A 13,154-nucleotide genomic window follows, 5' to 3' on the forward strand; every position below is an offset into this window, starting at 1 on the left:
GGGGCAGAGAGAGAGGGAGAGAGAATTTCAAGTAGGCTCCACACTTTCAGCACGGAGCCCGATGTGGGGTTCAATCCCGCAAGTATGAGATCATGACCTAAGCCGAAATCAAGAGTCCAGTGCTTAACCAAGTGAGCCACCCAGGCGCCCCAGGGTGTGATAGCATTTTAAAGCAATTACATCAGCACCAGATATTAGAAGTAATTACCTAATACATCTTTATTAATCCCTAACCAATAAAGTAGGGCTGAGTTCCATTAAGGCCAAACAGAAAACCTGCTTATTAGGAAAGTATAAACAATTCTAACAAGCATCAGGCAATACTAACACAAAAGACAGAACATAAAATCTAAATTTACTTACAGTCAGGTGTAGGCTTCACATCTTTTAACTGATGCTGAAGTTTCTTTACATTGTTATGTATTTTGGCCAATTGTTGCTGGATTTTTGCTCCTATAAGGAAGAAGTATGTACTTTACCGACAGAGGTGGTTGTAAGACTGATCACCATCACTTAGTAAAAGACAGCCAAGAGCAATTACATAATGGACAAAAGAAGGTTATTTGTGTCAAAACAGCCTGAACATTTTAAGTACTCTAAACAAATAAATAAATAAACAAATAAATAAAGTATCCCCAATTTCCTCCAGTATTTAAAAGCACCATGGGTTAAATCTTACCATAAAAGGAAATGTTCCTTCTCTCTCTTTTTTTAACTCTTTGGGGATTGAGTGATTGGACACTGCTCTGAACACATGAACACAGAGAACAGTAGCTTAGATGTGGTCGTGTTTTGTTTTTAAAGTTTTTTCTTTCTTTTTGAATTTGTTATTATTTACGGAAATAGAATTTGATCTCAACTCTATCGTTGGCATATTAAAACTGCCTAACCAGTATTAATTCTACGAACACTGACAAACTTACTAATGGGAATTAATTTCATCTAATCACATCCTCCAAGACAGGGGCTGATAAGACATGTGATGTAACAGTGACACCAGCCATGACCTTGAGGAGATGCCCAGCAGCCAAGGAGTGGTACTTACGCTACCGTTTTCCCACCTCAACCACGGGACTAGCCTGGAGTCACTCATTAGGCCCACAAAAAAAGCCTGGAAAGCAGATGAAGGTCTCACAGACATTTTTAGATGTTCTGTAGCAGCAGCAGAAAGACTGGATTCATCTTTTGTATTTTCACTCTGAAGTAATAACCTTACTTTAATGTTTATTTAAATTATTAGGCTAATATATATTCACAGACATATGTTCATATAATTAATATTATTATTCATTGTTTATCATCTTTGGGTATTTTATGTGCTTCCCCTTTACTTTCTTGCAACTTTCCCACAAATGAGCATGAACCATCAAACAGCTCTGTCCAAAAGTCCTCGGAACCAATTAGGTTTTATGTATTTATTTACTTATACTTTATTTATTTTGAGAGAAAGCACAAGTTGGGGAGGGGCACAGAGAGAGGGAGAGAGAGAATCACAAGCAGGCTCCACTCAGTCAGCACAAAGCCCAACACGGGGCTCGAACTCACAAACCATGAGACATGACCTGAGCCGAAAGCGGCTGCTTAACCGACTGAGCCATCCAGGTGCCCCCCAATTAGTTTTTTAAAAGTTTACCCATAGGCCCAGAGCCAGTGCTAACATTCAAAACAAACCATGTGTATATGTGACTCTGGTTTCTTCTACTTTTTACTAAAATCCAAGAGTTCCATAAAACCAGAAACTTAGCCAGTGTATTTTATGGGGTCTCATTCATTCACGGTTGCAGCTCTAGGTCGGGTAACTTTTCCATCAAAGTGTAGGTACTAGGAAAGCATTCAGTTGTTTTGTTTTTGCCATAGTCGGATCAACTACAATGACACTGCCACAGGGCAAATGATCTTTTAATTATTCACTATGGAATTGACACTATGTATGGGCAAACCATTAATTACAATAGTACATAAATGCAGGCCAAAATTGTGGTGTGATATCTCAGGCAAGGAAAAGGTATTTTAAGTTGTAATATTGGAAGAAGAAACTTCTACATGCTTATACTGAAGTAATGCATTCCTTCCTCTCTTAGATAAGCCCAAAGTGCAAATAAAGAAGGGAAAAATGGTATAACAATGGGAAATGAAAAGATACAAATAAAGTTGCCTTAAAAATAGGAATGCACATAGGGGTGCCTGGGTGGCTTAGTCAGTTAAGGGTCTGACTCTTGATATCAGGTCAGGTCTTAATCTCAGGGCTGTGAGTTCAAGCCCCACATTGGGCTCCACGTGTGAAACCTACCCCCCCTCCCCCCAAAAAAAAGGAAACACACAGTATGGAGACACTCTAGTAATGGTATGATTAAGAGACAGAAATATCAGGGGCGTCTGGGTGGCTCAGTCAGTTAAGCATCCGACTTCAGCTCAAATCATGATCTCCCAGTTCGTAAGTTTGAGCCCCTGCATCGGGCTCTGTGCTGACAGCTTAGAGCCTGCTCCACATTCTGTGTCTCCCTCTCTCTCTGCCCCTAACCCACTCGCATTCTGTCTCTGTCTCTCTCAAAAATAAATAAACATTAAAAAAAATTGAAAAAAAAACACAAAAATATCAGTCTCTCAGTCTATAAAAGAACTGAGAGAGAAAGTAAGAAATATTAAATTAAGGATGCTTAGATTTCTCCATGAATCAAAGAGGAGAACTGAACATTTGGTAATTATCTTAGGTCCTGCCGTCATTCCAACAGAGGAGGAAGAATGATTTTTGCTACTACCTGATAGAAGATGACTTTTTACAACACTGCAATATTATATTCTGCAAGAAAAAATTTATTAAGAATTTCTTTTAATTGACTGTAAAGGAATACCATAAGCAGTCTACTCTTCATATAAGTGTTAATATTTTATAAAGCTTAGTCGATAACCATTTTTTCCTTTATGCAATGCTAAGCAGTTTTTTTTATTAGAACGTAAGGATTTTGCAACATATAAAGTCTACAACAAAAGATATTTTTGTAGAATTCCTTTTTTTTTTTAATGTTTTATTTATTTTTGGGAGAGACAGAGACAGAGTAAGAGCAGGGGAGGGGCAGAGAAGGAGGGAGACACAGAATGCGAAGCAGGCTCTAGGCTCTGAGCTGTCAGCACAGAGCCCGACGTGGGGCTCAAACTCACAAACCGTGAGATCATGACCTGAGCTGAAGTCGGACACTTAACCAACTGAAGCACCCAGGCGCCCCTGTAAAATCTTTTAAGGGGGACACTTAGTACACAGTTAACAATGATTAATATTCATAACAAACAGCAGAATATATTTACCGTGCACTTTCTCATATATTGTCTTATTGGACGCACAGGCAGCTCCCTGAGGCCAAAATGGTAGGTTTTCTGCCACAGACAAGTAAACTCAGGTTTAAGCAACTGTGTAACTTGGCCACTGCACACCGCTGCTACAAACAGCTTCTGCGGCTGCTGCTGTTTACTTACTCAGTTGACAGTATCAGAGCGATGAGCAAAGATCAGAGCCGAGGAACCCATTTCCCTTCATTTAAGATATTTTAATGGCGTTTAACTGGTTTGGCTACCCAAAACCAAAACCCTCTTTTTCCTATTACATAGAAAGAAACGCACACAGAAAACAATCTAGTTCGAATGACCAAATAGTGACCTGAGAAAATAAATACACATCCCTAAAAGACAGACATTACCAGCTAGAAAGTACTTTCGTAGAGAATGTAACACAGTCGATGCACAAAGGCAAAGTAAAACAACTACAGCTTGATGTTACTCAACAGGTTGTAGTTCATCATGAGCTCAACTTACTTTCTGTTTTCCTGCTGTTGATCAGTTTATTTTCCAATTCTTCCAGCATATTCTGCTCACTTCTGAAGTCACATTTTTGGTTGTAGAAATGACTGCGTTTATCTTTTTCTATGTTAATAACTCTTTAAGAAAAGAAACGAATGGCATAAATATGATTGAAATATCTTTTAAATTGTTTAAAATATGAAGACACTCATTATAATCAGTACTTACAGACAGATTAATTCGTCTACAGAGTCAAAATATAATTACTAGAATTAATAAGGCTAAGGAGTCAAAATAGTAGTTAGAAAAGGGTCAAGTTCAATTATAATCATAAGTAATCTGAATTGTTATTTAAATTATAAAATGTGAGTTTAAGAAAAGGCAGTCATGGACTTGTTTTAAAGATACAATAGCAGGGCATCGCTTTTCGGCCTTTTGGCTAAGATCAAGTATAAAAACGCAGTAGCAGGGCGCCTGGGTGGCTCAGTCGGTTGAGTGTCCCACTGTGGCTCAGGTCATGATCTCACGGTTCGTGAGCTCGAGCCAAATGTTGGGCTCTGTGCTGACAGATCAGAGCCTGGAGCCTGCCTCAGATTCTGTGTCCCTCTTTCTCTCTCTTTCCCTCCCCCACTCGCTCTCTCAAAAATGAATAAACATTTTAAAAAATAAGTAAATAAATAAATTAAATAAATAAATAAATAAAAATATAATAGCTATTTGGCTCTTGATTCCAACTCAATCTCATTGTAACCTGAAAATGACCACCATTGCTGATGGCTGCTTTCAACAGGGAGATACAGTTAGCTTTTGTAAACTGAATCAATACCTTTAACCTCACCTGAGGTGAACCTCCTTATCACTAAAATGTGAATCATGACAGCTCTCTACTACCTAAATAGGGCTGTGATTATATTACACGAGGGCAGGCAGTAGAAATATAACATGGAAATGGAAGACATTAATATAATTAATAAAAATAAAATTTCAGGAGGCAAACCATCTACATAGATAGGAATTTTAGTATATTTAGGGATATTGTCTACATTGACTTCAAAGGTTCTTCTGTGTCATCTTTGGTCCTTGGATTTAGCCCATCTACCAGTAAGTAAGCAATTCTAGTATTAGTTTGAACCCCGGGGTAAGACAAAACAAATACTAGCAAGATTTTCTGGTTAGACAAAGACACTTATTTTCTCAACACCTGTTTTCTTTCTCCCAGAAATGAACACAAACTTCTTCAGCAATCCTGTATCGAATGAATGGTGGAAGGTCTCTGGCCGTTGACTTAATTTCATACAACGTGAGGGGCAACTATTTAAGGGAGAGCTTCCTAAGATTCTCCATTTTGCCATCCATTAAAAAAAAAGTTAAATATTTACAAGGTGCAACGGGGTAAACAGAGAGACTGCCCTGGGCCCTACCCGGCTGCCCCCACGGCTGAGAAGATCACACCATAGTATGTGGGTATGGGAGAGGAAGTAACAGGTAGAAGAGAGATGTCAGATGGATCTCGGTCTACACATGAACTCTAAAGGACTGAGGGTGGTTACTGGAGTCTTGTGCTGAGAAGCCCACCTCGGCTCCGGTTGCAGGTGGGGGAAATTATACGATCATCTAGAAATGTCTGCATGGACACAGGATACGCTATGATAGTAAGTTATGTTTTGCCATTCCTGGATTAGAAATATTCACCTACAAAGACATTCAAAATGTACTAATGGAGACAAATAGCTAGACACATGAAAAGATGCTCAACCTCACTCACAGAAGGAGAAACACAAACTTAAACTATAACACGGTAACAGTGTACACCTATCAGATTGGCAAAAAATCACGGGTGTAAGTAATATACTCTGTTGCTAAAACTGTGGGGAAATAGGTCCTCTCACACATTATTGGTGGAATTGCAAATTGCTACGGAGGGCAATTTAGCAGTATTTAACATCTGCAAACCCATGTGCCTTTGACTCAGCATTTCTACCTCTAGGACTTTTTCCTAAAGATACACTCACTCATATGCAAAACAGCATGGACCCATGCAGCTACGGTGATTGGTTATGACGAAGGAAGACTGAATATAACCTAAATGTCCACTGCTATGGGGCAAGTTAAATCAATTATGGGGCGGGGTGGGGGGGGGACCTTGTGCCCGGGAATACCACGAAGCAGTACTGTGCTCTGTATGCTGATAGGGAAAGAACTCCAAGATCCACTCTTCTTCCGTCAAAGGTTTTTACAGCCAAATGTTAGACATGTCCCAAAGTAGAGAGGCTGGAATGTCTCCCTTTGCATTCCCTCACACCACTCTGATTGGACGATGTTACCTTTCTTGGTTCACCTGGCTCTTTTTCCTTGCAATCTCTCTCTCTCTCCCTCCCCGCTCCTCTCTCTTTTTTTTACTTAAGCCTTCTGAAGTAAATCCACTACATTATGTAATCTCACCCCAGCATACTTCAGTGTGCCTCTCGGGAGATTGTGAATATTAGACTTCACTATAACGCCATTATCATGTCTGATACAAATCAACAATTCCTAGGTATCTTAGATGCAGTCTTAAAAAAAAAAAAAAAGCAAAACAAGATGCAGACTAGTGTGTGCATTATGCTACCATTTACATAAAAAAGGAAACATCTGAATATGTATTTTTATTTCCTTCTAGCATATAAAACTTCTGTGGAAGGATACACAAGAAACTAAAACTAGTGGCTGTCTGAAGGAAGAAGTAGGTGGCTGGGGTCCAGGGTGAAATGGAGACTTTCCACTGTGTACCCTTTGATATACGTTCATTTGTGAACCATGTGAATGCATTACCTGTGCCAAAAACAGAACAGATCTGTATTATGATAAACTGTCTTTGTTTTTTTTGTATTCAGTGAAAATTGTTGGCTAGAGACACTCTACCAATGGATTTTTCTAATACCCTTTCCGTGACTTTTTCTAAAACCATACAACAAAATGAAGAAAGCCGAAGTGGAGCTGTAAAACCAACACATACTCATAAACGAGGTATCTACACTGGCATTTATCTACACTGGTTTGCTATAGATAGGGCCCTTAACCACTTGATGGTTTATCCTGTATCTAGAGGGAAACATAAGCCAGACTCCTATCCTAGAGTCCGGTTGTATCTAAATTCATGCATTTTAGGGGTACCTGGGTGGTTCAGTCGGTTAAGCATCCAACTCTTGGTTTTAGCTCAGGTCATGATCTTACGGTTCGTGAGATCGAACCCGCATCGGGCTCTGCACTGTCAGCTTGGAGCCTGCTTGGGATCCCCACCCCCTTCTCAAAATAAAGTAAAAAAATAAAATAAAATAAAGTCATGCATTTTAGAAATAAAATAAAAAATAAAATGAAATTGTATTTTCTCAAATTCTGAGTATTAAAAATAGAAGTACTACATAAACGCAGGGTGAATTCAAACTTCCAAAGCTACATATGGTATAACGTTTCAAAATTCAAACAGTATACTTTTTTGTTGGCAGAATTTCTAAACAGAGAACGGCCACTAATTCTGGTCCAAAGACCATTCTGTACAATAGGCTCTATATCTCCTGATTCCTTACCAAATCGATACTATACAAATTCAAAGCAGGGTTTATATAAAGCTCTCAACTGCAGGGTAGAGCCGGGCATTATGAGTTCTAATTCTTTTGATCATTCTTCGCAATATTTAGCATATCATGGAGCCGCTGACAATGTTGACCATTCAACATATGTCACTGGCCATTTAAAGAAATACTATACATACACTAAAAATTAAAATAAATGGCAACTTGTCAAGGACCCTACTCATGATGTGCAGGACGGATCTGAAAGGGGAGACTGAAGGAGGGAGACCAATTAAAAGGCCATTTCCAGAAAAGTAACTCCAGGGTATAGACTCTTCATTAAAATTATTGATTCCCTCCAAGTTATTTAACAAATGCTTACATTGGTAAATGAAAATGCATTGATATATGCAATCTAAAATTTTTGTTAATGTTTATTTTTGAGAGAGAGAGAGACAGAGTGTAAGCAGGCAAGGGGAGGGAGAGGTGGAGACACAGAATCCGAAGCAGGCTCCAGGCTCCAAGCTGTCAGCACAGAGCCTGACATGGGGCTCAAACTCATGAACTGCGAGATCATGACCTGAGCAGAAGTCAGATGCTTAACCGACTGAGTCACCCAGGTGCCCCCGATATGTGCAATCTAAAGAAATAAATGTTTTTTTTCCCTTGAAATACACATATTCAAAATAGTAGATGAAATTGAAATAGCTCTACTTAAACTTTGTATTAAGCAGTCTGTAACAATTTGTGTACTTCATACCTCCTGCCTTTTTCTTGTTCACCTTTGAAAAAGCTGGTGCCTCGAATTTTGTAATTTAATGTGGGATGGGATTGGGTGGAGTAGAATTAACTTTAGACTGTCCACAATAAAATGGCTTGTTATGTTAACTGAAGATAACATTCTTATACTTACTGATTTTTTAGTTTTTCTGCTGTGCGTATAAACTCCGCTTTTTTTGTCCGATTAACTTTCTGCTTCCAGTTTTGAAGCTGAAAAGGACGAATCCCACCTGAAGTACCAAGAGAGCTATCGTTCTACGTGGAAAACAAAACCAAATTTAGGGTAAGAGGTGAAGGCAGAGTTTCTTTCAGAGACATAACGTCAATAATGAAGTTTCTCTCAGGGGATAACTTGGGGGCTGATCTTATTTAATTTTTAGAAATATATTTTGTGGAAGAAGGAATATCTTACCTTAAAATGCTGAATTACTGAGTAGGAAATGTTAAGTCTCCAGGGATTCCTACAGAAAGATCTAATTCTTCCATTCAGCCATTTAGCAATATATATTGAACACTTAACGATGTGACCTGTGGTGCACAAGACACCAGGGAAACAATGATGACCCACATGAATATGGCCCCAGCCTTAAAGTCTAGTGATGGAAACAAATTTAAAAAGAAAAGAGTAAACAAGCCATAAAAAAAAAAAAAAATCACCAATTGCAATAAGTGCTACTAAGGAAATAAAAAGTACTGAGATAGAGATAATGGGTCAAAAGGTTGTTTTTTCAGTTAGAATTAGAATGGCCACAGAAGTTCTATTTGGGGGGATGACATTGAAGACTGGAACCAGCCAGTAGGGAAAGAGGTCCCAGGGTGAGGCCCAGAATGTGAAAAAGCCCCAGGGCAAGAAAAGACCTCGGCTGGTTTCAGCAGAGAAAGGGCAACATGATATCAGAAAAGATGGAGAGCTTGGTACAAGATGAAGGTAGACGGGCAGGTATATCACATTGGCATTTTAAGTGACTTGGTGGGGGTGGGGGGGGATTCTGGAGTTTACTGGAGGGTTTTGAGCAGGAGAATACCATGATACATTTAATTTTTTAAGAAACTCTTTCTGGCCATTTTTGGAGAATAAACTGGTGGGAGGTGGGGGTGGAGGTAAAGCAAGACTGGAAGCAGAAGGATCGAGGTGGTAGCTGGTGCAGCAATACAGATGAGGAACCGCGGTGTCTAGGACCACTGGGGTGGCGGATATAAAAGGAAGAAAACTAAATACATTTTGGGTCTATAAACAAGAGGAACTGCTGACAGATTGATGTAGGAGATGAGAGAGAAAGGAAACAAGCCTTTACATTTCTAGCAGCAGACAAAACAAAAGCAAAGAATTTAGGAAATATTTTTTTCGTGGAGATATAGTTCAAATTACCATACAGTGTACCGATCTAAAGTGTACAATTCAGGGTTTTTAGTATATTCACAAATGTGTGCAAACATCACTACTATCTAAGTGCAGAAAATTTCCATCATACCAAAAAGAAACCCCATACCCGTTAGGAGTCACTGCCCACCTGTCTTCCCCACAAGCCCCTGGCCACCATTCAATCTATTTTTGACTCCATGGATTTGTCTGTTCTGGACAATTAATATAAATGGGATCATACAATGTGCAACCTCTTGTGTCTGGCTTCTTTCACACAGCATCTTTTCAAATTTTACCCACACTGTACCATATATCTGTACTGTATTCCTTTTTATGGCTGAATAATATTCTATTATATGGATCTACCATATTTTGTTTATCTACTCATCAGTTGATGGGTAACGGGCTACTTCCACTATTTAGCCAACATGAATAATGCTACTATGAACATTTGTATACAAGTTTTAGTATGAATATGTTTTCTAACTCTCCTGGGCATACACCTTGCAAGGGAATTTTTGGATCATATGGTAACTCTATGTTTTACTTTCTCATTTTAAAAATTGGATTGTCTTTTCATTGTTGAGTTGGAAACATTCTTTATATATTCTGGATATATCCTTATCAGATAAAAGACTTGCACATTTTCCCCCCATTTTCTTGATAACATCCCTCAAAGCACAAATGCTGTCAATTTTGATAATGTATTTGCTTGTGTATTCAATATCATATAGAAGAAACAATCAAAGGTCATGAAGACTCACACCTACACCTTTTTAAAGAGTTGTATAGTTTTATCTCTTAACATTTCAGTCTCCATCTATTTTGAGTTAATTTTTGCATATGGTGTATATGGATATCCAGTTGTCCCAACACCACCTGCTGAAAAACATCTTCTTTCCTTATTGAATTATCTTCACACCCTTGTTGAAAATCAATTGCCCATGAACATAGAGTTTACCTCTTAACTCTTTTTGATCTGTATGTCTTCTCTTTAATGCCAGTACCACACTGTTGATTACTGAAGCTTCATAATAAGTTTTGAAATCAAAAGTAGGGAGTCCTCCAAATTTGTTCTTCAAGACTATCTTGGCTATTTTGCATCCCTTGCATTTCCCATATGAATTTTAGGATCAGTTTATCAACTTATGCATAAAAAGGCAACAGAGATTTTCATAGGAATTGCACTGACTGTGTAAATCAAATGGGGAGTATTGCCATTTTAACAATATTGAGTCTTCATATTCATGAACCTGAAATGGCCAATGATGTAGGTCTTCCTTACTTTCTTTCAACAATGTTTTTCAGTTTTCAGAGTATAAGTTTTGCACTTCTTTTGTTAAATTCATTCCTATGTATTTTCTTCTTGTGATACTACTGTAAATGGAATTATTTTCTTACTTGCATTTGTGAACTGTCCATTGCTAGCATACAGAATTACAACTGATTTTTGTTGACTGCTTTTTAATCCTTCAATCTTGCTGAATTTGTTTATTTGCTCTAGTAGTCTTTACATGAATTCTTTAAAAATTTTTATATACAAAATCATGTCACCTGCAAATACGAATAGTTTCACATCTTCCTTTCCAGTTTGTTTTTCTTGCCTAATTGCCCTTGCTAGAATCTCCAGTGAATTAGTGGTGAGAATGTACATTCTTGTTTGTTCCTGATCTTATGGGGGAAGCTTTTAATCCTTTGTCATTAAGTATTATGTGAGCTGTGGGCATTTTATAGATGCCTTACCAGATTGAGGAGTTCCCTTTTATTGCTAGTTTGTTGAACATTTTTTATCATGAAAAAGTGTCAGATCTTGTCAGTTGCTCTTTCTAAATCTACTGAAATGATCATGTGGCTTGTCCTTTATTCTATTAATATACTCTATCACACTGATTGATTTTTATATGTTGAACCAACCTTGCATGTCTGGAACAAATCTCATTTGACCATGGTGCATAATCCTTTTTGTATGTTGTTAGATTTACGTCGATAATATTTTGTTGGGGAATTCACATCTGTATTAAGAAATACTAGTCTGTTATTTTCTTCCTTGTAATGTCTTTGCCTGATTGTGTATCAGGGTAATCATAATGGTCCCACACAATGAGTTGAAAAATGCTCTCTCCTGTATTTTCTGAAAAAAGTTTGTTACAAACAAAAAAATGTTTATATTGATTTCTATATTTACCTCTCCACTTACTTCACCAGTACTCTTTATTCATAATCTTCCTCAAGTAGATTTGAATTTCTATGTAGTCTTTTTATTTCAGTCTGAAAGACTTCCTTTAATTTTTCTTGTAAGGCATATATGCTGGAAATGAAGTCTGTTAGTTTGTTTATCTGGGAATGTCTCAATTTCTCCATTTTAGAGAATACTTTTGGTGGACATAGAATTCTTGACTGATAGTCCTTTTCTTTCAGCACTTTGCATCATGCTACTGCCTTCTGGAATCCAAGGTTTCTGATGAGAAGTCAGCTGTTAATCTTTTTTTAAAATTTTTTTTTTTTCAACGTTTATTTATTTTTGGGACAGAGAGAGACAGAGCATGAACGGGGGAGGGGCAGAGAGAGAGGGAGACACAGAATTGGAAACAGGCTCCAGGCTCCGAGCCATCAGCCCAGAGCCTGATGCGGGGCTCGAACTCCCGGACCGCGAGATCGTGACCTGGCTGAAGTCGGACGCTTAACCGACTGCGCCACCCAGGCGCCCCAGTCAGCTGTTAATCTTATTGAAGATTCCTTGTATGTGTTCAGTTGCTTCTCCTTTAGTGCTTTCAAGATTTTTTTCTTTTTGTCTGTGTTTTTCAACAGTTTGATTATGATGTGTCTAGGTATGATCTCTTTGATTATTTCATTATGTACTCAGAGTTCATCAAGCTCTAAAATATGTAGAATATTTTTCATCAAATTTGGGGAGTTTTCAGCCATTATTTCTTCAAATATTCTGCCCCTCCCCATTTCTCTCTTCTCCTTCTGAGACTCTCAGTCCAACCTTCATGGTGTTTCATGGGGCTCTGAAGCTCTTTCACTTTTCTTCTTTTTTCCTTCTGTTCCTTAGTCTGGATAATCTGAATTGACCTATCTTCACATTTCCTCTTTCTTCTGCCAGTTCAAATCTGATGTTCAGCCCCTTCGGTGAACTTTTCATTTGAGTTCTTATACTTTTTAACTCCAGACTTTCTATTTAATTTTTTTAAACAATTTAAATCTCTTTATAGGTATTTTTAATTTGGTGAGATATCATCCTCATACTTTCTTTTAGTTCTATAGCCATGGTTTCCTTTAGTTTTTTGAACAATTTAAAACTGCTTATTTAATTAACAGAAAACCATGGGGAAAAGGAAGAGGGAAAAAAGTTATAAACAGAGAGGGAGGGAGGCAAACCATAAGAAACTCTTAAATACAGAGAAAAAACTAAGGGTTGATGGGGGGGGTGGGGGAGAGGGGAAAGTGGGTGATGGGCATTGAGGAGGGCACTTGTTGGGATGAGCACTAGGTGTTGTATGGAAGCCAATTTGACAATAAATTATACTTAAAAATAAAAAAGAAATAAATGAAACTGCTTATTTAAAAGTCTTTGTCTATTATTTTATCTAGTTTTCCTTTGCATGTCTCATAATTTTTTTTGTTAAAAACTTGACGTTTAGGGGTACCTGGGTGGCTCAGTCAGC

At 38.0% G+C, this 13,154-nt stretch overlaps 1 protein-coding gene across 1 annotated transcript in view; it reads right to left on the minus strand.

Moving 5' to 3' along the window:
* The window catches only part of CCDC112 (coiled-coil domain containing 112), a 31,055-nt gene that overhangs the window by 11,638 nt on the left and 6,263 nt on the right, over positions 1 to 13,154 (minus strand). The window contains exons 2-4 of the mRNA XM_030316786.1: positions 8,257 to 8,378; positions 3,808 to 3,929; positions 364 to 453 (exon numbers count right to left, since the gene is read on the minus strand). Coding sequence (XP_030172646.1) covers positions 364 to 453; positions 3,808 to 3,929; positions 8,257 to 8,378 — 334 coding nt within the window. The remainder of the gene's footprint in view (positions 1 to 363; positions 454 to 3,807; positions 3,930 to 8,256; positions 8,379 to 13,154) is intronic.

This window comes from Lynx canadensis, chromosome A1 (genome assembly GCF_007474595.2).
Source record: "Lynx canadensis isolate LIC74 chromosome A1, mLynCan4.pri.v2, whole genome shotgun sequence".
Classification (NCBI taxonomy): Eukaryota; Metazoa; Chordata; class Mammalia; order Carnivora; family Felidae; genus Lynx; species Lynx canadensis.